The sequence below is a fragment of the Leptodactylus fuscus genome, chromosome 2 (assembly GCF_031893055.1).
Source record: "Leptodactylus fuscus isolate aLepFus1 chromosome 2, aLepFus1.hap2, whole genome shotgun sequence".
Taxonomy (NCBI): Eukaryota; Metazoa; Chordata; class Amphibia; order Anura; family Leptodactylidae; genus Leptodactylus; species Leptodactylus fuscus.
Genome location: NC_134266.1, coordinates 67,117,859 through 67,141,660, shown reverse-complemented (window position 1 = coordinate 67,141,660; position 23,802 = coordinate 67,117,859). Strand labels below are relative to the sequence as shown.

General features: G+C 45.1%; 1 protein-coding gene across 1 annotated transcript in view; it reads right to left on the bottom strand.

Annotated features, from left to right (window-relative positions):
* SCARF1 (scavenger receptor class F member 1) overlaps positions 1-18,069 on the bottom strand; it is a 36,153-nt gene extending 18,084 nt beyond the window's left edge. The window contains exons 1-2 of the mRNA XM_075263928.1: positions 17,852-18,069; positions 1,513-1,574 (exon numbers count right to left, since the gene is read on the bottom strand). Of these exons, the coding sequence (XP_075120029.1) occupies positions 1,513-1,574; positions 17,852-17,952 (163 nt within the window). The 5' untranslated portion in view covers positions 17,953-18,069. The remainder of the gene's footprint in view (positions 1-1,512; positions 1,575-17,851) is intronic.
* Between the last annotated feature and the right edge of the window lie 5,733 nt (positions 18,070-23,802).

Here is a 23,802-nt window from a genome sequence, read left to right as displayed (position 1 = left end):
AAGTTGCCTTTCGTATTCTGCATTGTAGCTCCATTTTTGTGAAAATCAGGATTTTATTCTTATGTAAATTAGCTGAAAATGGCTTGGCATTTTTTCCGTGCCAGAGCTTTTCTCTCCATTCAAGAAAACCTCCTTTAATTGTCAAAACCTTCTACTCCCCATTGCTTGAGTGACATCTTCCAGTTTGCCATCAGTTTGGGACAATGATTTACAACGGAAAGTAAAGCCCTGGCAGGAGAAATGCCTCTAAAGCCCTTATTAGATAATTTGATTTCATGAAAATGGAGCAGCAATGTAGAATAAGAAAGACATCTTTGGAAAGTGCCAATTACTTTCATACCAATTTTTCTACTGACAGGTTTCCTTTAGGGCTAGTTCACACCTGCGCCCGCTCTCCGCTTTGTGGGTTTCCGTATTCTGCCTGAGAAACCTTGACAGTAGACGGAAACCCGGCATTCAGTGTCTGCCCATGAGTGCCTGTGAGCGTCTTCCGGTCTCTGCGGCAAAACCGTTTTTTTTTAACCGGACACAAAGTCCTGCATGTCTGACTTTATGTCCGATTAAAAAAAAACGCTTGTAAGATCTCTGCTAGGAGTCATTTATCTCCATCCTTTATATCAGTGATATAAAGTACTGATGGCCACGCAGGTACACGGTTCTGTAAAATATATGTGTCATGGAAAGAGCTGTGCACCTGTATATTCATCAAGGGGAACATATTTTTATACGGCGTTAAACAATATTCCCTTTGGATTATTGCAAGCAGAGATCTTGAAAATCTTGAGGAACGAGTACTGGAAAATAGTCATTTCTTAGTATATCAGGAATTTCATTTATTGGCTGAGGCTAGGTTCACATTTGTGCCGGTCTCTCCATTGTTTGGGTCTGCCAGAGGAAATCCGGGCTGCTGTTGTAGCGGTTGGCAAAACCAGCGGACCCCATTGATTATAACTGTCAGGTGCCCGCTGTTTCAAAACTAAAAATGAGAGAGAGAAAAGTCCTCCATGCAGGACTTTTCTTTCAACCAATTTCCACAGTTTCTTTGATGGAGTCTCCAATAGAGATTCCATTATGGATGTGAACTTAGCCAAAGACGTAAATACGTACATAGCTGCTGCAACAGTGAGCAAGACACAGTACCGGTGCAGCTGTAATGATGTTGTAAACCACTTCTAATCTGCACGTCTGCGCCATTTTAACCGGACTGTTTAAAAATCCATTGTTGACTGATAATGGCTGTCTGGCTTTTCTAGTCAATGAACAATAAACTAACAATGAATTTCTAAACAGTTAGTTTACAAACCATGTGACATGCATGACTGAGTGGTTTTTAGGGCCACTTTTGGGATCATATAACATGGAAAGGTACCCTGATTAAAAAATAAAGCCCACTTGCACACATTGGTGAAAACTCACAAAGGGATTTGTGATGATACTCTATGTCCCAGACTTTTGACTAACATCCTACTTTATCTGTCCTGTAAACCTTCAAGGTTGAACATCATAACTTACCAGCTGTGCACTCTCGCCCTTCCTGTTTCCAGCCTGGGCAACACATCAGCCGCTTGGTGACACTAAGGGAAGGGAGAAGCAGGAAGTAGATTAGTTGCACCATTTTCTTTTGATGACATCTTGAAATCAATGCTAAGCAGATGAAGTGCAAACTTTGTTAAAGGGGTATTCCCATGAACAGAACCATATTTAGGAAAGTTTTAAAGATTTTCTGTAACCAACTTTGTGTTGACAATGGATCCAACTAGGAATGCAGAAATTTACTATGGTTTGGAACCATTTCCTTATTGTGATTTCCTTATTATGCCTATTGCATACAGAAGAAGATTAACCAGCCTCAATAAGGAAATCATGGCTGGGTTTTAGAACATAGGAAGTTCTTGGATTTTTGGTAATATTCATTGGCAATCTATTGGGACAAAAGACTGTCACCACTAAGATGGTTAGAGAAAATCGCTACAACTTTGCAAAAAAGAAAAGAAACCCATCCACTTTGCAGGTATTATAAAACACTACCTTTTTTGCCATGTTTCTGCCATGGACAAAACGCTGTGCTTTCGCCTTGAGCCTTCAGAATGTTCCCTAAGGCTAGGTCCAAACCAGCACTGGGCTCCCCATCATTCTGGTCCACTGGAAAAAATTTGAACCTAGCCTATTTCGGTTAGTTTCTCCTTAATCTACATGCCTACTTTACATATTCACCTTAGTAGTCTGGGTGAGATATACACCCCCTCCATTACCTGACCAGCCATCGGCTTACATATCCCCCCTCTTCTCCAGACCGGAGGGCTGGGCATTTGTGGACATCATACAATGGATCCATCACAGGGCATCAGCATTTTCCAATAATTTCCCAGGTCTATGCTCCACACTGAAAAAAATATTTTGCAAGGATAGGAACCATCTGGTAACCCTAGCATTTCTGTCCTTATTCATTTTCATCCACGTGAGAGGGCCATGGTCAGTTATTAACTTAAATTTTGTGCCCAGGAGGTAATACCTCAGGGCATCCATTGCCCACTTAATGGCCAAGCATTATCTTTCCACAATAGCGTAGTTTTTCTCTGCAGGGGACAGCTTCCAGCTCAGGTACATCACTGGATGCTCCTCACCATTTACCACCTGGGACAGCACTGCTCCTAGATCTGCATTTGAGGCATCTGTCTGCACCAGGAACTCCTTCCTAAAGTTAGGGCTATTAGCACTGGCTGCTGACATAGAGCTTGCCTTAACCTCTGGAACGCCTCCTCCGCCTCTGGTGTCCAGTGGATCATCACTGACTTCCCACCTTTCGTCAAGTCAGTGAGAGGAGCTGCAATAGCTGCAAAGTTTGGCACAAACCTCCGGTAGTAGCCAGCAATGCTAAGAAATGCCCTGACTTGCTTCTTGGCCAGTGGTCTTGGCCAATTTTGTATTGCCTCCACCTTATTGATTTGGGGCTTTATTACCCCTTTGCCAATGACATAGCCAAGGTATTTGACTTCCTCCAGCCCTAAAGCACATTTTTCAGGGTTAATAGTAAGGCCTGCACCTTACAGAGATGACTTCCCCAGTCTGAACTATGAATGTCCACATCGTCCAGGTAAGCCGCTGCGTAGTCACGATGTGGCCGCAAGATCTGGTCAATCAACATCTGAAAGGTAGCAGGAGCTCCATGTAAACCAAATGGCATAACCCTGTACTGGAACAGCGCTTCGGGAACAACAAAGGCAGTTTTCTCTGTGGCTTCTTTAGACAAAGGTATTTGCCAGTAACCTTTTGTCAGGTCCAGTGTGGTTATGTACCTGGCATTACCCAACTTTTGAATAAGCGCATCAACCCTGGGCATGGGATAAGCGTCAAACTTCAAGATCTCATTCAATTTTCTAAAGTCATTACAGAACCTCCAAGCACCATTGGGCTTTGGTATCAACACAATTGGGTTAGACCACTCACTTTTGGATTCCTCAATTACTCCGAACTCAAGCACGTGTTTAACCTCGGCTGACACTACCTCCCTACATGCCTCTGGTATTCTGTAGTGTTTGAGGTTTACTTTCCTCCCAGGTTCTGTCTCTACATGGTGTTCTATCAGGTGGGTACGCCCTGGTAGATCAGAGAACTTGTGTCTATTTTTCTGCAGGAACTCTCTTGCCTCCTGTTGTTGGGGCACTGAGAGGGTCTCATTCACACGGACTGGAGGGATTGGTGGCAACGAATCACCCACCTCTGTATTTGAGGCCACCAAGGATTCCCTCTGGTTCCAGGGCTTAATCAAGTTCACATGGTAGATTTGAAAAGGCTTCCTTTTCCCTTGTTGGTGAACCTTATAGTTGACTGGCCCTACTTTTTCCACAATTTCATATGGGCCTTGCCATTTTGCTAAAAACTTGCTCTCCACACAGGGCCGGCGTCAGCGCACGGCATAGTCGGGCAAGTGCCGGGGCCCTCAGAGCCTCTGGGGGCCCCCCCGGCACTTGCCTGTCACGATTTCAGCTCATCGGCGTCCGTCCGCCAATGAGCTGGAATACATACGCGATGCAGGAGCTGTGAGTTCAGCTCCTACTTTAAAGCTCCGGCCCGGCTTGCGTGTGTTGGCGCGATGACGTCATCACGCATACACACGCAAGCCGGGCTGCAGCTAAGCAGGAGCTGAACTCACAGCTCCTGCTTTAATCGCGTATGTGACTGGAGAGAGGAGCGTCGGGGGATCGATGGAAGGTGAGTATAAGTGTTTGTTTTGTATTAAATATAAAGGTGGAACATAATGAAGGGGGCCCATGAAACTGGGGGGCAAATGAAGGGGAGGGGGGGAACGGCATGACACTGGAGAACATGAAGGTGGTGGGGAGAGAACGGCATGAAACTGGGGACAAAGATGGAGGGGGCCCAATGAAACTGGGGGGCAAATGAAGGGGAGGGGGGAACGGCATGACACTGGGGCAGATGAAGGGGGTGGGGAGAGAACAGCATGACACTGGGGCAGAGACGGGGGACATGAAACTGTGGGCAGATGAAGGGGGAGAACGTGATGAAACTGGGGACAGAGATGGAGGGGGGACATGAAACTGGGGGCAAAGGAAGGGTGTATATGAAACTGGGGGAGAGATGGAGGGGGGGCATATAATTTACGGGTGACTGTAGGAGGATTGTACTGTGTGGGAGCACATGATAAATGAATGAGAATGGGTGGAATCAACAAAAGTGGGTGGAGCCATATTTGTCGCGGCGCGCCGCACATTTTGCTCCTCTTTCTTCTCTAAAAATTGGGAGATATGGCGTTGGTGACGCCACACTCCTGCATGACGTCACTCACTTCATCTGCGACGCACAGTGTCTCCATCCCCCCACCCCCCCGCCTCCTTTACAAGGGGGCCCACTGAGGCTCTGTCGCCCAACGGCCCATAAAAACCTGGAGCCGGCCCTGTCTCCACAGTAGGCACCAAAATAAGGACTCTGTCCCCTGGGTTAAACTCTCGGACTCTGGCAGAATGATTGTAAATTCTGCTTTGGGCCTCTTGTGCTCTTTGCAAATGTTCTTTTACAATTGGCATGACTGTTGAAATGCAGTCCTGGATTTGGGCTACATCAGGGGTCTCAAACTTGCGGCCCTCGGGACAAAAGTTTGCGGCCCCCGCGCAGCTCCCTGCATGTCCCTCTATAGTCATCTTTCGGCCGGCACACTGAGACACGCCTCCAATAGTCACGTGACGTTTGACGTCACACACAGGTCCTTGAGTCTTAAACTGCAGCAGTATTAGCTTTCCACTGATCACCCATTGCTTTTATTGCTGTTATAACAGGGTGATCAGTGGAAAGCTAGTACTGCTGAAGTTTAAGACTCAAGGAACTGTGTGTGTGACGTCAGACGTCACGTGACTATTGGAGGTGTGTCTTAGTGTCCCGGCTGAAAGATGAAGAGATGTAGCATACCTCCCAACTTTTGAAGAACTGAAAGAGGGACAAAATGCCGCGCGCCGCGGCAAATTTAACCCCGCCCACTTTTGTGTTAACTCCGCCCACTCATTAATTTTTTATGTGCCTGCACACAGTATAATCCTCCTACAGTCACCCGTAAATTATATGTCCCCCCTCTATCTCTCCCCCAGTTTCATATACACCCTTCATCTGCCCCCAGTTTCATGTCCCTCTTCCATCTCTGCCCCCAGATTCATGTCCCTCCATCTCTGCCCCCAGATTCATGTCCTCTCCATCTCTGCCCCCAGATTCATGTCCTCTCCATCTCTGCCCCCAGATTCATGTCCCCACATCTCTGCCCCCAGATTCATGTCCCCCATCTCTGCCCCCAGATTCATGTCCCTCCATCTCTGCCCCCAGATTCATGTCCCTCCATCTCTGCCCCCAGATTCATGTCCTCTCCATCTCTGCCCCCAGATTCATGTCCTCTCCATCTCTGCCCCCAGATTCATGTCCCCACATCTCTGCCCCCAGATTCATGTCCCCCATCTCTGCCCCCAGATTCATGTCCCTCCATCTCTGCCCCCAGATTCATGTCCCTCCATCTCTGCCCCCAGATTCATGTCCTCTCCATCTCTGCCCCCAGATTCATGTCCCCCATCTCTGCCCCAGATTCATGTCCCCACATCTCTGCCCCTAGATTCATGTCCCCACATCTCTGCCCCCAGTTTCATGTCCACTCCATCTCTGCCCCCAGATTCATGTTCCTCCATCTCTGCCCCTAGATTCATGTCCCCACATCTCTGCCCCCAGTTTCATGTCCACTCCATCTCTGCCCCCAGATTCATGTCCCTCCATCTTTGCCCCCAGATTCATGTCCCCACATCTCTGCCCCCAGTGTCATGCTGTCCTCTCCATCTCTGCCCCCAGTGTCATGCCGTCCTCTCCTTCATCTGCCCCCAGATTCACGTTCCACCTCCACATTAAACTTACCTTCTCCTCCGCTCCCTCGCCGCTCTCTGCCCGCCTCTCTTGCTGACACATGCGGCTGAAGGAAGGAGCTGACACAGGTCAGCTCCTCGCTTCCCCGCTGCCCGCCTCTCTCCCTGACACATGCGGCTGAAGCTGCTCGCGTGCTCACTTCGCTGCTGCGTCTCTCTCTCTCGCTGACACATGCGGCTGAAGCGAGGAGCTGACCTGTGTCAGCTCCTCGCTTCGCCGCTGCCACCGGCTCCTGTCTTGTACATCGCGTCTACAAGCCAGGAGCCGGCAGCAGCGGTGAAGCGAGGAGCTGACACAGGTCAGCTCCTCGCTTCAGCCGCATGTGTCAGCGAGAGAGAGACGCAGCGGCGAAGCGAGCACGTGAGCAGCTTCAGCCGCATATGTGTCAGGGAGAGAGGCGGGCAGCAGCGAAGCGAGGAGCTGATCTGTGTCAGCTTCTTGCTTCAGCCGCGTATGTGTTCAACTCAGATCGGCGTCCTCTGGACGCCAATCTGAGTTGAAATCGGGACATACCTCCCTCCAACCGGGACCGCAGGACATGTCACCCAAATCGTGACTGTCCCGCGGAAATCGGGACGGTTGGGAGGTATGGATGTAGTACTGAGAGGAATGTGAGATGGAGTGTATGTGTGTCAGTGTGTGTGTGTGTGTCAGTGTGTGTGTGTCAGTAACCTAGGGGCAGAGATGGAGGGGGGACATGAACCTGGGGTCACAGATGGAAGGGGGAGCATGAAAATGGGGGCAGATGAAGGGGGTATCTGAAATTGGGGCAGATGGAGGGGAATATGAAACTGGGGGCAGATGGATGGGGCACATGAAACTCGGGCAGATGGAGGGACGACATAAAACTGGGGACAGATGGAGGGGGGACATAAAATGGGGCAAATGAAGGGGGATATCAAACTGAGGGAGAAATGGTGGGGGGAGATGAAACTGAGGGTAGATGAAGGGGGGCACAAACTGGGGACAACTGGAGGGGGCATTAAACCATAGGAGTAGCTGGAGGGGGACCTGTCTGCCTTTAGTTGTCCCCAGTTTATTGTCACTGTCCACCTACCCCTACAGTTTAATGTCTGCTTCTAGCCTCCCGAGTTTAATGTCCCCCTCTAGTTACCCCCAGTTTAATGTCCCACTTCAGCTGCCATTAATTTATTGCCCCCCTCCAACTTCCCCCACTGTTTTATGTCCCCCTCCAGCTGCCCCAGTTTCATGTCCCCTCTAGTTTCCCCCAGTTTAAACTGGGGCACCAGGAGAGGGACCTAATACTGTGGGGAAGTTAGAAGGGAACATTATAATGTGGGGACATAGTGTACGGGTGACTGTAGGAGGATTATACTGTGTGGGGGCACATGGAAGATGAATAAGAATGGGTGGAGTCCTCATAAAATTGGGCGGAGCTAAATTTGCTTCGGCAAGCATAGCTTGTGGAAAACCTGATGCGGCCCAGCCTCACCCAGACTCTATCTCCAGCGGCCCCCATGTAAATTGAGTTTGAGACCCCTGGGCTACATGCTCTATGACACTACGGTACGGGAAAGCCTCCGTTTCCCAGGTTTCTTTGGCTATATCAAGTAAGCCCCTGGGGTGTCTGCCATAGACTAATTCAAAAGGGTAAAAACCTGTAGACGCTTGTGGAACCTCTCTAATAGAGAACATCAGGTACGGCAACAGGCAATCCCAGTCATGACCATCTTTTTCTACCACCTTTTTAAGCATATGCTTGAGAGTCTTCTTAAAGTTTTCCACTAACCCATCTGTCTGGGGGTGATACACAGAGGTCCGTATGTGGGTAATTTTAAACAGCTTGCATAGCTCTTTCATCACCTTTGACATGAAGGGCGTGCCTTGGTCTGTCAGTATCTCTCTAGGTATGCCTGTTCTTGAAAACATATACAGTAGAATAACTCACGGGCAATACTCTTTGATGTCGTATTACGCAAGGGAACTGCCTCAGGATAGCGAGTAGCGTAATCTAAGACAACCAGAATATATTGGTGACCTCTAGCTGACTTGACTATTGGACCGACCAAGTCCATACCAATCCTTTCAAAAGGCACTTCAATGATGGGTAGGGGAACCAAGGGACTACGGAAATGTGGGGCTTGGGCATGTACCTGACATGTAGGACAGGACGCACAGTAGTCCTTCACTTCCCTGTACACGCATGGCCAATAAAATCTTTGGAGAATCCGCTCCTGTGTTTTCTCCGCCCCTAGGTGTCCCCCAAGCACATGATTATGGGCCATATCAAGTACCAGATGGCGGTATCACTTTGGTACAAGAGGTCATTATTCATAGCAAAATGTGGGAATTGGTGGTCAGCATCAGGTTCCTGAGGCACATTGTTAACAACTATCACAATATCACGAGCATTAGCTAGAGTGGGATCTCTCAATTGTGCAGTACCAAAATTATCCCGTGAGACTTCTAATTTAGATATATTAGGCTCAGGAGCTGGGGAAGAGGCACCATCTTCCTCTCCAGCTAGGACCTGTAACAGAAAGGTGTTGCCCTCCTCATGCACTTTGGGTGTAGGCGGGGTTTCCACCTTTGGCTGTGTGGTTGTACCTTTTCCCCACAAATCCCAGAACAAAGGGAAATCACATCCCAAAATCACATTATGCATAAGATTTTTTACAACACCCACTTCATAATAAACAGATCCTAATATAGTCTCTATTGTGACCTTGGACATGGGGTAGTCCTTGACATCCCCATGGATGCAACAAACAACCATATGTTTGTCCGAGATAAAGTCCCCAGCTATCAAACTGGCATGCAACAGAGTGACCAGGCTACGAGAGTCCAACAATGTCTGGAGAGAATGGCCATTCACCACAAATTGGCAGACCTGAGGCCCAGTCTCTAGTCCCGGTGCAGCAGCACAGACAGGTCTTGCAAATAATGACATGCTTACTAGCCGTCACAGTCCATTGGCTCAGAGGTGAATGGGCACTGAGCAGCAATATGTCCCCGCTCATGGCATTTCCAACATTGTACCATCCCTGGTTTCTCCAGCAGAGAGTCCCTTCTTGGGCTGGTGGACTGCCTAGAAAACACATCTCGAGCTCTTCTCCCTCTGCCCTCAAATATTGGAACAGTATTACCAGGATGTGCCCTCCACCGGGTGTTCTTGGGGTATGGTCGCGCTGTAGGGTAATCATGGAGTTTTGCCTCAGTTGCCAGGTACCTCTCCAGTAGGCTGACGAGCTGGTTGGCATCTTTGGGGTCTCCATGTCCAACCCAGCGCTGCAATGCAGGAGGAAGAGCTCTGGTAAACCGGTCTAGGGCCACCTTCTCCACCATCTTTGCAGGGGTACAGGTGTCTGGTTCCAGCCACTTTTTCACCAGGTGAATCAAGTCGTACATCTGGGATCTGGCAGGCTTGTCCATCTGGTAGCTCCAGGTATGTACCCGCCGTGCACGGACAGCAGTGGTTACCCCCAGCCGAGCAAGAATTTCCACCTTTAATTTGTTATAGTCCTGGACACCCTGCTGGCAGAGGTCATAATAGGCCTTCTGGGGTTCACTGGTCAAATAGGGTGCAATGACGTCTGCCCAGTCAGCAGCTGGCAGTTTCCCGTTCGGCCACTCTCTCAAACACAGTCAGGAAGGCCTCCACGTCATCATCTTGGGTCTTCTTTTGCAAAGCTCTTTGCACAGCCCGCTTCCCATCTCTGTGCTCCACATGTCTTTGCGGACTAGTGACAACAGTCTCTTTAAGGAGCGCAATTTTCTCCATCAGCAAACGATTCATTTGTAGTTGCTGCACATTGGACTGTACAAGATGCTTCAGTATCTCCTCCATAGTCTGGGTCTGTATAGCGGCAGCAGCCTTCACCCAGGACATAAAAAAAAATTTCTCCAGCAAAGAGTGGACGTGTCATTACCCCTAGCACCCGCTGTATGCCTGCATCCTCCACCAATTGTCAGGGTCTGGGGTTGCTAGGTGGGGTGGCATAGACACAAAAGTCCAGTTTCTTTTAGTCCAAAACAAAGGTAGAGTTTATTTTCACTCAAAAAGGTAGTGCAGCAACAAAAGGAAAACAATACAAAAATAAATCCCTGCCCGGCTAGGCTCTAACTAAACATAAGAATAGGTTACCTCACCTAGGATAAAAAAAAAGAAAGAAAAAGCCAGTAGAATCACTCAGGACACAGCTCCAAAAATAAGACCTCTTTCTTTGGCTCTCCAGCCAAGCTCTGCCCAAAGTCTTCTGCTGGAGCTGGCTTCTTAAGCTCCCTTGATGAGCAGACTCTCAACAGCTGAGTCACTACCGGAACATCCCCAAAGTGTGGACTGGAGGGGGGTGGAATGACAGGTCCCACTACCAACCTACCTGCCATTCCTAGAAATCCAGCCCAATACTGAGCATTTACCAAAATGCTCAGCAGATGAAAGCTGTCTGCAAAGAACAAACATTCCTTCTGGAGTTTTCTCATCTCACCCACCTTAGTAGTCTGGGTGAAATGTACACCTCTCCATTACCTGACCAGCCATTGGCTTACAGGGGCCATAAGAAAATCATGGGTTATTGTGCAGTCCGTTAAAAATAAGGTTAGCAGAATGACAAAGCACAAGAGCATGGGGGCTAAGGAGAAGAGTTGGGGCAGGTGGAGCCCAGTAAGAGAGAAGCAGAAACAGGCAAAGAGAGGCTTCTGCAGCTAACAGTAAATGGTCTAGCTCACCTCAAGTACTTTATTCACACCAGTATTTTTTCAGTACCTCTCTACAATGTTCTATAAGGGTCTGATGTCTGACTGAAAGAGAAGTTAGGGAGAAGAATTCCCTGTTTTCTCCATGTATTGTTTATGGGAAACATCATAAGAGCTAGTCTTCACTTAATAGCTCAAGGCAAAACTAAGAGATGGGGAAAACTGCTAAAAAATGTATTCTATAAGTCACATAATGGCCAAAAACAGTGTTACTCTTCATGGACACACATGGCTGCTTAAAAATGTCATCCGAAAGTTTAGGGACACAAAAGGCACAAAAAAAAAAAAGTGAGATTTCACAAACTAATTGTGACTACATCCCAAAATATGATGACAAATACATGTGAAACTTCACTAGGTAGGAGCTATTTTCTAGAACAGGACTTCTCAAACTGTGCCAATACAAGGTGATGCTAAAACCTCATCACATTTACTCCTGTGCAGAAGCCATATTACTATAGTAGCAACGCCAAACATACCACTGTGCAATGTCCATATTACTACCAACAATGACACCCAAAATAGCATCATAAAGAAAACAAAAAATGGAAGCACCAAACAAATGTCACAGTGCTGCACAAAATTTTTCCTTAGACTGGGTTCACACCAGCGTTCAATCTCCGTTCTCAGGTTTCCGTCTTCTGCATGCAGAAGACGGAAACCTGTCAGATTGGGTCCGGCCGTGAGCACCGGTGAGCGTTTTATGCTCTACACAGCGAAACCGTTTTTTTTTAAACCGGACACAGAGTACTGCATGTCCAACTCTGTGTCCGGTTTTAAAAAAACAGTTTAGCCACGGGGGGCATAAAACGCTTACCAGCGCTCACGGCCAGACGCTTTTCAATCCCATTCAAATGAATGGGTTTGAAAAGATTCCGGCAGGTTTCTGTCTCCTGACCAGTTTTGTGCAGGAAACGGAAACCTGCAGAACGGACTCCCGGGCGCAGATGTGACACACAAAAAAACCACAGTGCAACACAAAATACCTTCCCAGCAGCAACACACAGATGCCACAGTGTGTCAAATAACAAAGTGTAGCAAAAAAAGCACTACCACTCCATCACCTACATACAAATACATACCTCCCGACATTCTAAGGGTGCATTCACACGGAGTAAAATGGAGTGTAATTTGGAGCGTTTACGGAGCGTATACAGAGCGTTTACGTAAACGCTCCGTATACGCTCCGTAAACGCTCCAAATTACACTCCATTTTACTCCGTGTGAATGCACCCTAAGGATGGAAAGAGGGACAAAATGTTTGTTGCACATAGTGCACAACAGCAAAATTGCCTCCAGCCTAACTGATCATACAGGTCAACAGTATGTGATCTTTCGAGTTCCGACACCTGGACCTTGCACAGATCAGCTGTTCTAGAAGTCTCCAGATGCCGAAAGCTGCTAGTGGACTTAAATAGGAGCTGCGCAGCAGCCCCTTCCATTCTCGTATAGTGGGGGTTCCATGGAATAGAGGCACTGCCTCATTTAGTTGAATAGGAGAAGCTCTATACATGCTCTCTGTCCACTGGCAGCTTTCAGTACAAGGAGGCTACTAGAGCTGCTGATCTGTGTGGGATCCTTATGTCAGACCCCAACGGAAATGCCACGCTAAAGCGCTGCGGGAACAACCGTTGCAAGAACACATTGTGGTTCTTCTCACAGCGCGAGTTTTCCTTTGCGGACTTTCTGTTACCATTATATCTACGGGAAAGCAGTCGGCGTTTCTATAGATATAATTGACATGCTGCGATTTCCAAAACCACGCTGGTTTTTCAAAAGTTTAGCTACGCTTTAAGCAAGCCCACGTGTCCGTTGTCTGGTCCTTTACAGATTAGCGTAAATGTGAACACAGTGTAAGGGCTCATTCACACTACGTAAACGCCAGCTTATTCTGAACGTAAAACACGTTCAGCATCAGCGGCGTATAAAGCAGTTCCATTCATTTCTATGGGAGCCAGCATACGAGCGCTCTCCATAGAAATGAATGGGCTGCTTTTTCACTACGAGCACTCCCATTGAAGTGAATGGAAAGTGCCCGCCTGTACGGCTCGGCATGAGCAGAGCTAGCCATACACGCAGGCACTTCCCATTCACTTCAATGGGAGTGCTCGTAGTGAAAAAAGCAGCCCATTCATTTCTATGGGGAGCGCTCGTATGCCGGCTCCCATAGAAATGAATGGAACTGCTTTATACGCCGCTGATTCTGAACGTGTTTTACGTTCAGAATAAGCTAGCGTTTACTCCGTGTGAATGAGCCCTAACAATCCTTTTCATATTGTGAGACGGACATCACTAGTGAGGTGCCCAACAGTTGTCAGTGTAGCACAGTTTGGACGGCAGGGGTTTTTTGCATAAATTTTAAAGCATACCTCCAATTATAAACTACATTTCATAAATGAATAGTACAGGTGACTATAAGAAACCTTGTGATATATATTATTAAAAAATAATGTCTCCTTCTCCACTTGTTGGGCTTATTATGTTCCTTCTTCCTTACTTTCACTAACTCTTATCTCTAATAACACTTCTATCCATAGCTAGACCCACACAAAATCTATAGGAGGGAAGGGGGAGACGGCTGCCACTAGTAATTGATTTATTGCCTCATCTTGTACTGTGGTAGAGCATTAACCCCTTAAGGACCAGGCCATTTTTTGGTTTCGCATTTTCGTTTTTCCCTCCTCACATTTCAAGAGCCATAACTTTTTAATTTTTCAGTTCACAGAGTCACATGATGGCTTATTGTTTGCGGGACAAATTGTACTTTGTAATGGCATCATTCAATATGCTGTGCAATGTACTGGGAAGCTGGAAAAAAATTCAGAATGAGGTGCAATTGGAGAAAAAATGCATTTGCGCCATTTTCTTATGGGTTTAATTTTTACAGCGTTCACTGTTTGGTACAAATGACATGTTACCTGTGTTCTACGTGTCAGTACGAACGCGGTGATACCAAATTTATATAGTATTTGAAATGTTTTGATACTTTTAAAAAAATGATAAACTTTGCAAAATAGAAAAAAAATTTTGTGTCATCATGTTCTAACACCTGTAACTTTTTCATATTTCCATGTATGGAGCTGGTTGTGGTGTCTTTTTATGCGGGACAAGATGACGTTTCTATTGATACCATTTGGGGAAAGATCTGATGGTTTGATCACTTTTTATTCAATTTTTTATAGGAGGCAAAGTGTTGAAAAAAACGCTTTTTGGCTGTTTTTATTTTTTTTGCCGCTACGCCGTTCGCAGTACGGGATAAATGTTTTAATATTCTAATAGTTCGGGCATTTTGGAGCGCGGGGATACCTAATATGTTTATGTTTAATGTTCTTTAATTACTTTTATAGCTAATCTAGGGAAAGGGGGGTGATTTGAACTTTTATATTTTTTTTATTTTTTTAATACTTTTAAAAACTTTTTTTTTTCTTCTGTTACATTTATGATCAGACCCCTTAGGTACCTTGAAACCTAGGGGGTCTGATCGCTCATACTATTCACTGCAATACTACAGTACTGCAGTGAATAGCAGAATCCCAGCACTTCTATTAGACGATGCCTCTGGCATCGTCTAATAGATCTAGTGCAGAGACAAGCCTGGAAGCCTTCAATAGGCTTCCGGCTGTCATAGCAACCGATCACCGCCCTCATGTGACGTTCAGGAGGGCGGCGATCGGGGAAACATGGCGGCGCCCATGCCGCCTGCGCTGTTTACACGCTGCGGTCGCGTTTGACCGCAGTGTGTAAAGGGTTAACAGCAGTGATCGGCTCGGGCACCGACCGCTGCTGTTATTGGCAGGTCCTGGCTGTATTATACAGCCGGCATCTGCCGTGTATGGAGCGAGCTCAGCGTGTGAGCTCGCTCTATACATCCCCATGCGACCCATGACGTACAGTTACGTCAAGGGTCGCTAAGGGGTTAACTAACTAGATTTAGCAGTCAAAAGAGTTAACTTACATTTTTTCCTGTAGCCTCCTCCCCCTATCTCCATAGACTTTTATGTTAGAAACAACTCAGCCTGATCAATGGAGAACAAAACATGTTTTTAATAAAATTTATAGCAACGTGTATTGTATTCGCTTGTACTATTCATCTATGAAAAGTTGTTATAAAAGGGGTACGCTCTAATGTTATACTGTGTTCAAAAGACAAACTTCCAAATTCACCTTTAATCTTGCTATTGGGGTTGATCCGATCTTGAGATTTCAGGATTGAGTTTAAAATCCAATTTCCGATCATTTTCCAGCCGATCCCGATCGTGAAATTTGTGCGATCGCCGATCGGAATCCGATCTTTTCCGATCCCGATCGCTCAACCCTAGTCAATGCTTCTCTATGAGAAAAGTCACTTTTAGGGTTGAACTGATCTTGAGATTTCAAAATACGATTTCCGATCATTCTCCAACCGATCCCAATCGTGAAATTTGCTCGATCGCTAATTGGAATCTGATCTTTTCCGATCCCAATCGCTCAACCCTACTTGCTATGGGCTACAACCAATGTGGAGGACCAGGAGTCACTGTGTTCTGCTCAGTAGGGCCCCATTACAAAAGGTTTGAGCAGTCCAAGTCTATAGCAACACCAACCATTGACATTTCCAGCTATTTAGATGTTATGTAAGTGGTAGCCTGCAAACAGATGTTGACTACCCTTCAGGGCGACTGCTGTACATTGAGGGAAATCTGGAATTGTGTCTCATGACTAATGTTTTACATAACCATACGTCTATGGTTCTAAGTGTTCGTTTCACTGCTGTCTTACTTTGTATATTGAGCAGTCTCTGAAATCTGAGAAAGTCTTGAAATGCATTTCCCTATTGTTAAAAAGGAAGTGTCATTGAGCACAAACAGGATGTAAGAACAAATATATACAACATACTATAGTAACTGTGTGCGGTACAGAAATGACAAAGAAGATGGAAGAACGCCTCTACCTAAAAATAATATTTTACCAAAACTACATCTACATAATAAGTAATATAAGACTGGCCTTATGTTACTACTTCTAAGTTTGAAACAGTTGTCAAATTTCAGCATTTTGTTTGAAGTTTTTTTTCCATTTTTGAGAGATATTGGTATTTGTTTTTTTGTTGTCGTGGCAGCCATCTTTGCAAAGGAGACAGGTGACATATCGAATTATCATCTTAGAAATCGAAGACCAAGAGAAATATTTCATCATGTGGAATAAAAACAATTCTTGGATTTGTAAAACTGTCTGACAAAGAATCTGTCTTTGTTGCCCTGAGCTACCAATCATAGGTTTCGTTTTCTAAGGGCAGTGTCTGAAATGAAAGCTGCGTTGTGATTGGTTGCTATGGTCATTTCTCTTCTCCCAGTATTATCATCAATTGCTGAGAACCAAAATGGCCTCCAGTTACCACCTTGTCAAATTATGATGTTGTTTCTTTCTTACATACGTGTTCCCTCCATATTTTTATGGACGGAATAATACGGACAAATACTACAGGTAGATTTATTAATATCAATGCCCTTCTTCATAACCCCACAAGGCGCAGTCTCTGCCAAGCTGTGTCTAGATGTTAATAGCTCATAGCTGGCATACATTTCTTACATCATTTACACCAGATTTATATCATAAATGATAGTAGACATGGCACCCTCTGCCCACCCTCACCATACCCCACTTTCAGGGAAGTGGTGAGGATGGTGCAAAAACCCCAAAATGTCTATTTTTTTTTTTTGCAAAACTGGTGTACAAGGTATAAATTTTCCCCATTGGTTTCAATGCAAGTATTCATGTTCCAGAACATTGGAGACATTCTCTGTTTTGGTCCATTGGGTGCTCATTAAAGTCTATTAGTCAGTGACAAAAACAAACATCAAAATGGTAACACATATATGTGAAAATAATCAAAATAGATGAAAAATATTGGCTTCTGTAAACTAAATCATCAATTCAACTAGTAGTGAGAAGAGTGGGGGTCTCTGTGTGAAAGGAGCTATAGTGTGCATATGTGACCACTACTCCATCCACTTCATTGGGGATCACATGGCGCTGTACTCAGTATCTTCATCAGTCTCATAGAAGGGAATGGAACAGTGATCATACATATACACTATTGTTCAGGGGTCCCAGTTCTTGTGTTCGCTGAGGGGCTCGGTGATCAGACCCCAGTGACCACTTATTTCCTTTTGTGTAGGTAGAATATAAGTATTGTTATTGGCAAATCCCTTTAATTTACTATTACTATACCATATGTATCTCTGAGCCAGGTAATACTGTACGTCTCATGTAACACAAAACAACAATGCCTCATTTCAATCCTCCATTTAGGAAAGGTGCACCTATGGATGTGGCATGTTAATATAGGAATCTAAATATCTCCTTATTCATCCTTCCTTTAGAAGAAACTATAGGAAGGACTTGAGCTTTATTAGCTGTAGTTATTGATCTATACAAGCAATTTACTTTAATTTGCAAATATACAGTATTTTCACATAAGAAGTCATAAATAATATTGTAATATAATATACCATACTCTTCAGCTGACGTTCTTTCCTTGATCTTGATTCCAATGTAATATTATAACGAGCCAGGGTAGCAGATTCTTATTCTATACATCATATCTATTTGTACATCATAGATTATCACCTTAAGATGTTTCCCCGCATTCTCCTCTTAGTACTATTAGTTCAGCCTTATAACCTTGAACATGAACATTATACAGAAGATGGACAATTGCACATAGTAGCTGATGATCATTTACCTGTCGGATTTACAGACATTTTTTCCAGCAGGATCCAGGTCTTGAGAGTTCACTTTGTGAAGCCAGGTCCAAAATATCAGCATCAGTCTCAGTGTGGACATTTTCTCTGCTACATGTATAAAGGTGAGAAGCCGGGAGAACGAGATCCTAGAGAGGCTGGAAGATAAGCCAGGAGCTGCTATGGAATACCTCCATCATAGGCACAAGCTGAATGGGCTTTTCCCTCATGCATCCATCCCAGTGTGAATGCCCTCTCATTGGGATCAAGTTCCTTCTTGATTTTTTTTTTCCTGAGGAAGTAACTGAGGGGGTGCAGAATTCCTGCTATTGAATCCATCTAGTGGGAGGGGGAACAGTGACACAGGATCTGGAGTGCAATAAAATGGAAATGCCAAAATACTTCAACATGTATACAGTAGATATTTGGGTTACGTGTAACTGAGCACATTTAGGCACACCAGAGGGTCTTCTGACATGTTAATCTTGTGCATCCCTTCGAAACAGCCATCCCGCTGCATTTTTTTTTAGAATCTGTATTAATTCTATAAATAAATTGACAACTGGCTGTTACCAATCTCTTTGTCTGTTTGCGTGTCACTACAATGTGAACACTGATTGGACAGTTTCAGTCTGCGTAGTTACGGGTAATACCCAGTTGTCAGTTTATACATTTCCAGGAGGATTTACACAGGAATTATTTTAAGAAAAATGCCCAGAATTGTTATACTATGGATAATACAAGTACTGACAAGGTTATGAAGTTATATCCAGTTTCAAGAAGAATGCAAATTGTAAATTCATTTTCACATGCTCATGAATACACAACCTTTTGGACATATTAATTAGAAAAAAGAAATTATTATGCAGAAAGAAATATAATATTCTAGTTTACCTGAATGGCATGGAAATCTGCATAGATATCAAGTGAATTCATTTTTATACCTTTTGCCTCTATTGCAAGTATTTTTTATTCTTTACCATATATTTCATTTCAAATATGGAGTTCATTGGGGCAACACGGTGGCTCGGTGGTTAGCGCTGTGGTCCTGGGTTCGAATTCCGCCAGGAACAACATCTGCAAGGAGTTTGTATGTTCTCCCCGAGTTTGTGTGGATTTCCTTCCATTCTACAAAGACATACTGATAGGAAAAAAAATAAAAAATGTTGTGATCCCTATATGGGGCTCACAATCTATTTTTTTTTTTTAAATATATATATATATATATATATATATATATATATATATATATATTTCCCGTACGTCCTACGGCAGCACAATTACACAAGGGATTTCATCCCCTAGGTACAACCAGAGAGACAGGTTAGTTAGCAATCGTGAATAATTAAACAATTAACAAGGACCCCTCCTATAAAGGTAAGGAAGTCGGCTGGCCCAATTGTGTTCTTTTTTCTCTCTAGGTGCCGGAAGAGACAGGATGTGTTGAGGACTTTTCGGCAGTTGCTGGGCTTTTCCGGGCTGTATACAGGGCTGGGTCCCTGTCCCTCAGTTCCGAAGGTGTTCCAAGATGATGCCGATCGTTTCTATTTGGACTTGCCTTGGTTCACATGTGGGTGGAATTACATGGTCAGGAATTCCCCACTAAACATGGATGGTAGCACATGGAGGCGCTTCAGGTTCTCCCTGAAGTATGCGCGCCTAGCCCAGCAATCCACTACAAATGGCGCACTGAAAATGGCGCGTGCGCTCCTCGAGAAATGAGGCATGTTGTTCCAGGACTGGCATCAACGCTGCAGCCACCATAAGGAATGGAGCCAGTATCCGGCAACATGGCGCACTTTGCCTCCTGCTCAGCCCTCTGCTTGCTGAGGTAAGTAAGGCTGAATGTTCTGAGCAGCTCGGGTTTGTCTATCCTGGTGTTCAGTTCTGCACTGGTTTTATTATACCCTGTAACCCTTCACATGCCAGTAGCCGGCAGTATGGTGATCACCTCCTGCTCAGCCCTTGGCTTACTGTGGTGAGTATGGCTGTATGGTCTGAGCTGCTCCATGTTGTTTGCCCTGCTGTGTTTAGCTCTGCATTGGTTCCAGTACACACTGTGACTCCTCACATGCTGCACTCGCCTCCTGCTCTGCCCTCTGCTTACTGTGTAAGTATGGCTGTATGTGCTAAGCTGCTCCATGTTGTTTGCCCGGCTGGGTCCAGCTCTGTGCACTATTAACTCTCCGCATGCTGAAGCTCTGCTAACTGTTTGTGTTCTGTTTAGATGTCTGCGGGAGCAGTAAGAGGACCTGTAAGTCCAGACACAGGGGGCAGTAGAGGCCGCAGCCCCTACCTGAGGACCTGGTCGCAGACACCTGTGTGAATTGTTCCTCATCTGTGGCCTCCTCTCCAGGAGAGGGCACTACAGCATGTATGGAGGGGTATACAGCAGCTTACTAAGGGTTCAGGAGGTCTCCCTCACCCAGTGACCAGTACCAAGCTCCGCCAGCTCTTACAATCTTGAGGGATTAAATCCTAAATTCAGATGACCCAGGAGTTTTGTGTTCAAGGACAATGGGAATTTTTTTACTTAACGCAGTTTAAAACTCAGGGAATTTTGCTAAAGAGGTGTAACCAGGTTACTGTAATCACATGGCAAATGGTGCAGCTGCCCCGGGCCCATCAAGCACTTCATATGAGAGGCGGAGAGTCTGCAAAAGAAAACAAAACCAAAACAAATAACAAACAATAAATATATTGCCATGACTGGTTTTATTTCCCCCTCTCCTGCTGGGCAGGTAGTCCCGTTGTCAATACCTTTGCTAGCGCAGCAGCCTATGGGCCCTATGGTTAGGTTTCTTACATACAATGTGCCTTGTTATTTGCCAGGTATGGCAGTTCTGGAGCGGTGCAGAGCGGTAGAGGATGCATTGCTGCAGAGCGTTCCCTCTACATCCCTAATGAAGGGTCTGGTGTTGATCCCTTAAGTTTGGGAAACAAGTAAAGAGCCCCTCATGATCTATGGTTGCATATCAGGCTCCGGCTCATAGAATACCGCGCCTATGCAGCCGTGTCCCACCTAAAGCAGATTGTGTTACGGTCAATTTTTCCTATCCCTGTCTTAGAGATCGGACATGTTCTGTGGTCAGACCATTGAATCTGTTTCCTGGAGAGCTGGGTGACAGCCAGTGGATTTACTGTTGCAGATGTGCTGAAGTTTCGGTGGAGCCCTGGATGGCGGCGTGCAGTGTCCGCTATAATGACAAGTATAGTCAGATATATATTCCATAATAATCCCTTCATAAAGTGGCTGATTATCTTCTGCGCCAGGGCCCTCCCCAAACCCTACACTGCACAAATTTGCAGCATGCCGCAGACAAGGCGCAGGTCAGGGCTGGTAGAGACATATCCGGATAATGTTTTATGCTGTGCCCAGTTAGGAGCCATTCACACTGCTCCTCTTCATTGTCCAGCCTTCTGCTCCTGCGGCTGAATGTCTGACAGACACTGATTCTGCTGCGGTCTTTCCTCCACTATTGGGGCCTTATCCATAAGGAGTCTTACAGGACTTACAGGAGTTAGCGGTTTCTCCTTCCAGGGTCCTCCCACAACCTGCACCTTCCATTGGAAACAATAGAGGCAGAGTCTGGACAAAGTCTGTCGCTGTTTAGGGGCACAAATCCCTACATGTGAACGCCTCCTTACACCACTGTAAGCGCTGTATGCTGTGCACAAGAAAATCTGCACTGGGGTCCTCGCCATACGTTTCTGTTGCATAGATTATGTGGTAAAGCCGCGCACCATAGTGTAAATGGAAAGTGTCAGACTAGGGATAAATCTACCGCACTGCATAAAGCGGACATGTCTATCAGGAGATTCTGCAGGAACTGATGTTATATTTAATGAGGTGCTGCAGCAGCTTCCACTGGGCCCACTAATGAGTTAAAACAGCGTAGGATGGAGCCTGAGAAAGAAGCTCTATTATTGTCATGTAACCAAGGGCAAGGTTTACCCGAGTCCTCCAGTCCTGCAGGAATGGCTACAATGTGACCAGGAGACGCCGAGAAAGTAACAAAACAAAACAAAAAACAAACAAACAAAAACAACCTGTGTATCTGGATCTAGATGTAAAACAACCTACAGCCGGGATATCTTCTCCACTCATGATTGGGAATTGGTTCCTAAGCTAGATCTTCCTGTCACTGAAATGTCAGTGACCATTGTGGACTGTAAGTGCCTCCATTGTCCGCTCCGGGCCTGGCAAGTGCCAGCGGAGGAGACGGACTGGGAATCACTAACTCCATTGGCTAAAAAAAACCAAAAACAAGCAAAACAACAAAACAGATTCCGTCTTGTAGAAACCTTCTATATCCTCCATAGGAGTTTACAATACATCTTTGTAAGTGATTCCAGTTGCCAGGTCACTATGTATACGGCTCGCTCATCTCACCAGAGATTTAGAAGACGAGTCCGAGGGCAGAAATCCTCCGGGTACTGACACAGATGGAGAATCCTTCAGATTTCTCTGTGATACTCATTTGCATAAAATAAGATCTGTATCCACAGGATCCTAGAATATATCTTCTGTGGTGTATATACACTCCACTGTCTATATACTCACACACTCTATTGTTTATATACGCACATAAACTCCACTGTGTGTATGCTCACATACACTCCAGTGTGTATATACTCACATACACTCTGGATATATACTTACATACTCTGCTGTGTATGTGCTCACATGCACTCCATTGTGTGTATGCTCACATACACTCTACTATGTATATACTCACATACACTCCGTTGTGTGTATACTCAATACACTCTACCGTGTATATATTAGCATGTTCTTTATCGTGTATATATTCACATACACTCTGCTGTGTATATACTCACAGACACTCTTCTGTGTGTATGCTCACATACACTCCATGGTGTATATATTCACATATTCTCTACTGTGTGTATGCTCACATACAATCTATTGTGTATATACTCACATACACTGTGTATACATTCACATACTCTACTGTGTATATACTCACATACTCTGCTGTGTATATACTCAAAAATACTTTGTTGTGGATACACTCTAGCATGTTTACACTCACATAAACTCCGTTGTATACATACTCACACGTGCTTTATTTATGGTTGCACTCGCATATACTTGATTATAGAGATACTCATGAACTCTGGTGGATATGGTCCTATACTGTATGGTGATTATACTCACATGTAGTCTGATGTGTGGACTCGCATATCGCCCATTGTATATACTTACATATATTCTATTGTGGATACATGCACATATCTTCCATTATATATACTCGGACATTTTTCATTGTATATTCTCATATATCCAATTGTGGATATACTCACATATTGTCTGGTATACTCATATGTGCTATTTTGAATATGCTCATATACTCGTTAGTCTCCACCTCATAAGAACCTTTCTTCAAAGCATTGCAAATGTTAAGTCTGTTTTGTCACCGAAAAAAAAAAAAGGTATTCTTAGGGACCTGCAGGGTCATTAATGCGCTGAATCTTCATTTGAGCCACTTCAAGAAGTCTCAATAAATGTCTAAACTTCAAAGTTTCTTCTTAATCGCGATCATATCTACCAGACATATTAGTGTGTTACAGGCTCTCTACTACAAAGAGTCCTATCGGAGTTCCCAGGAGTTTGTCTTCTCTTGAGAGCCATCCCAGGGTTCCTTCCTAAGGTCCCTCTTTCAAGCAGATCAGCCCGGAAGTTGCCTTGCCAAGGTCTTCCCTAAACCTTAGGGAGAGGAGTAACTAAAGTGGCATCTTTACATGTTAAAGAGAACTCCTGTCTGGTTGCAGACATCCAACAGCTTCAGGAAAGCCAAAATTTTACTGGCAACATTATGGCCCAAATAAGGGGGCAAAGGACAAGTAAAAGCCCCACTGGCAAGATGGTTCAGGGCTGCGGCTGAAATGTGCTACCAACTGAGTGATCTGCAATCTCCGCTAAAGTCAG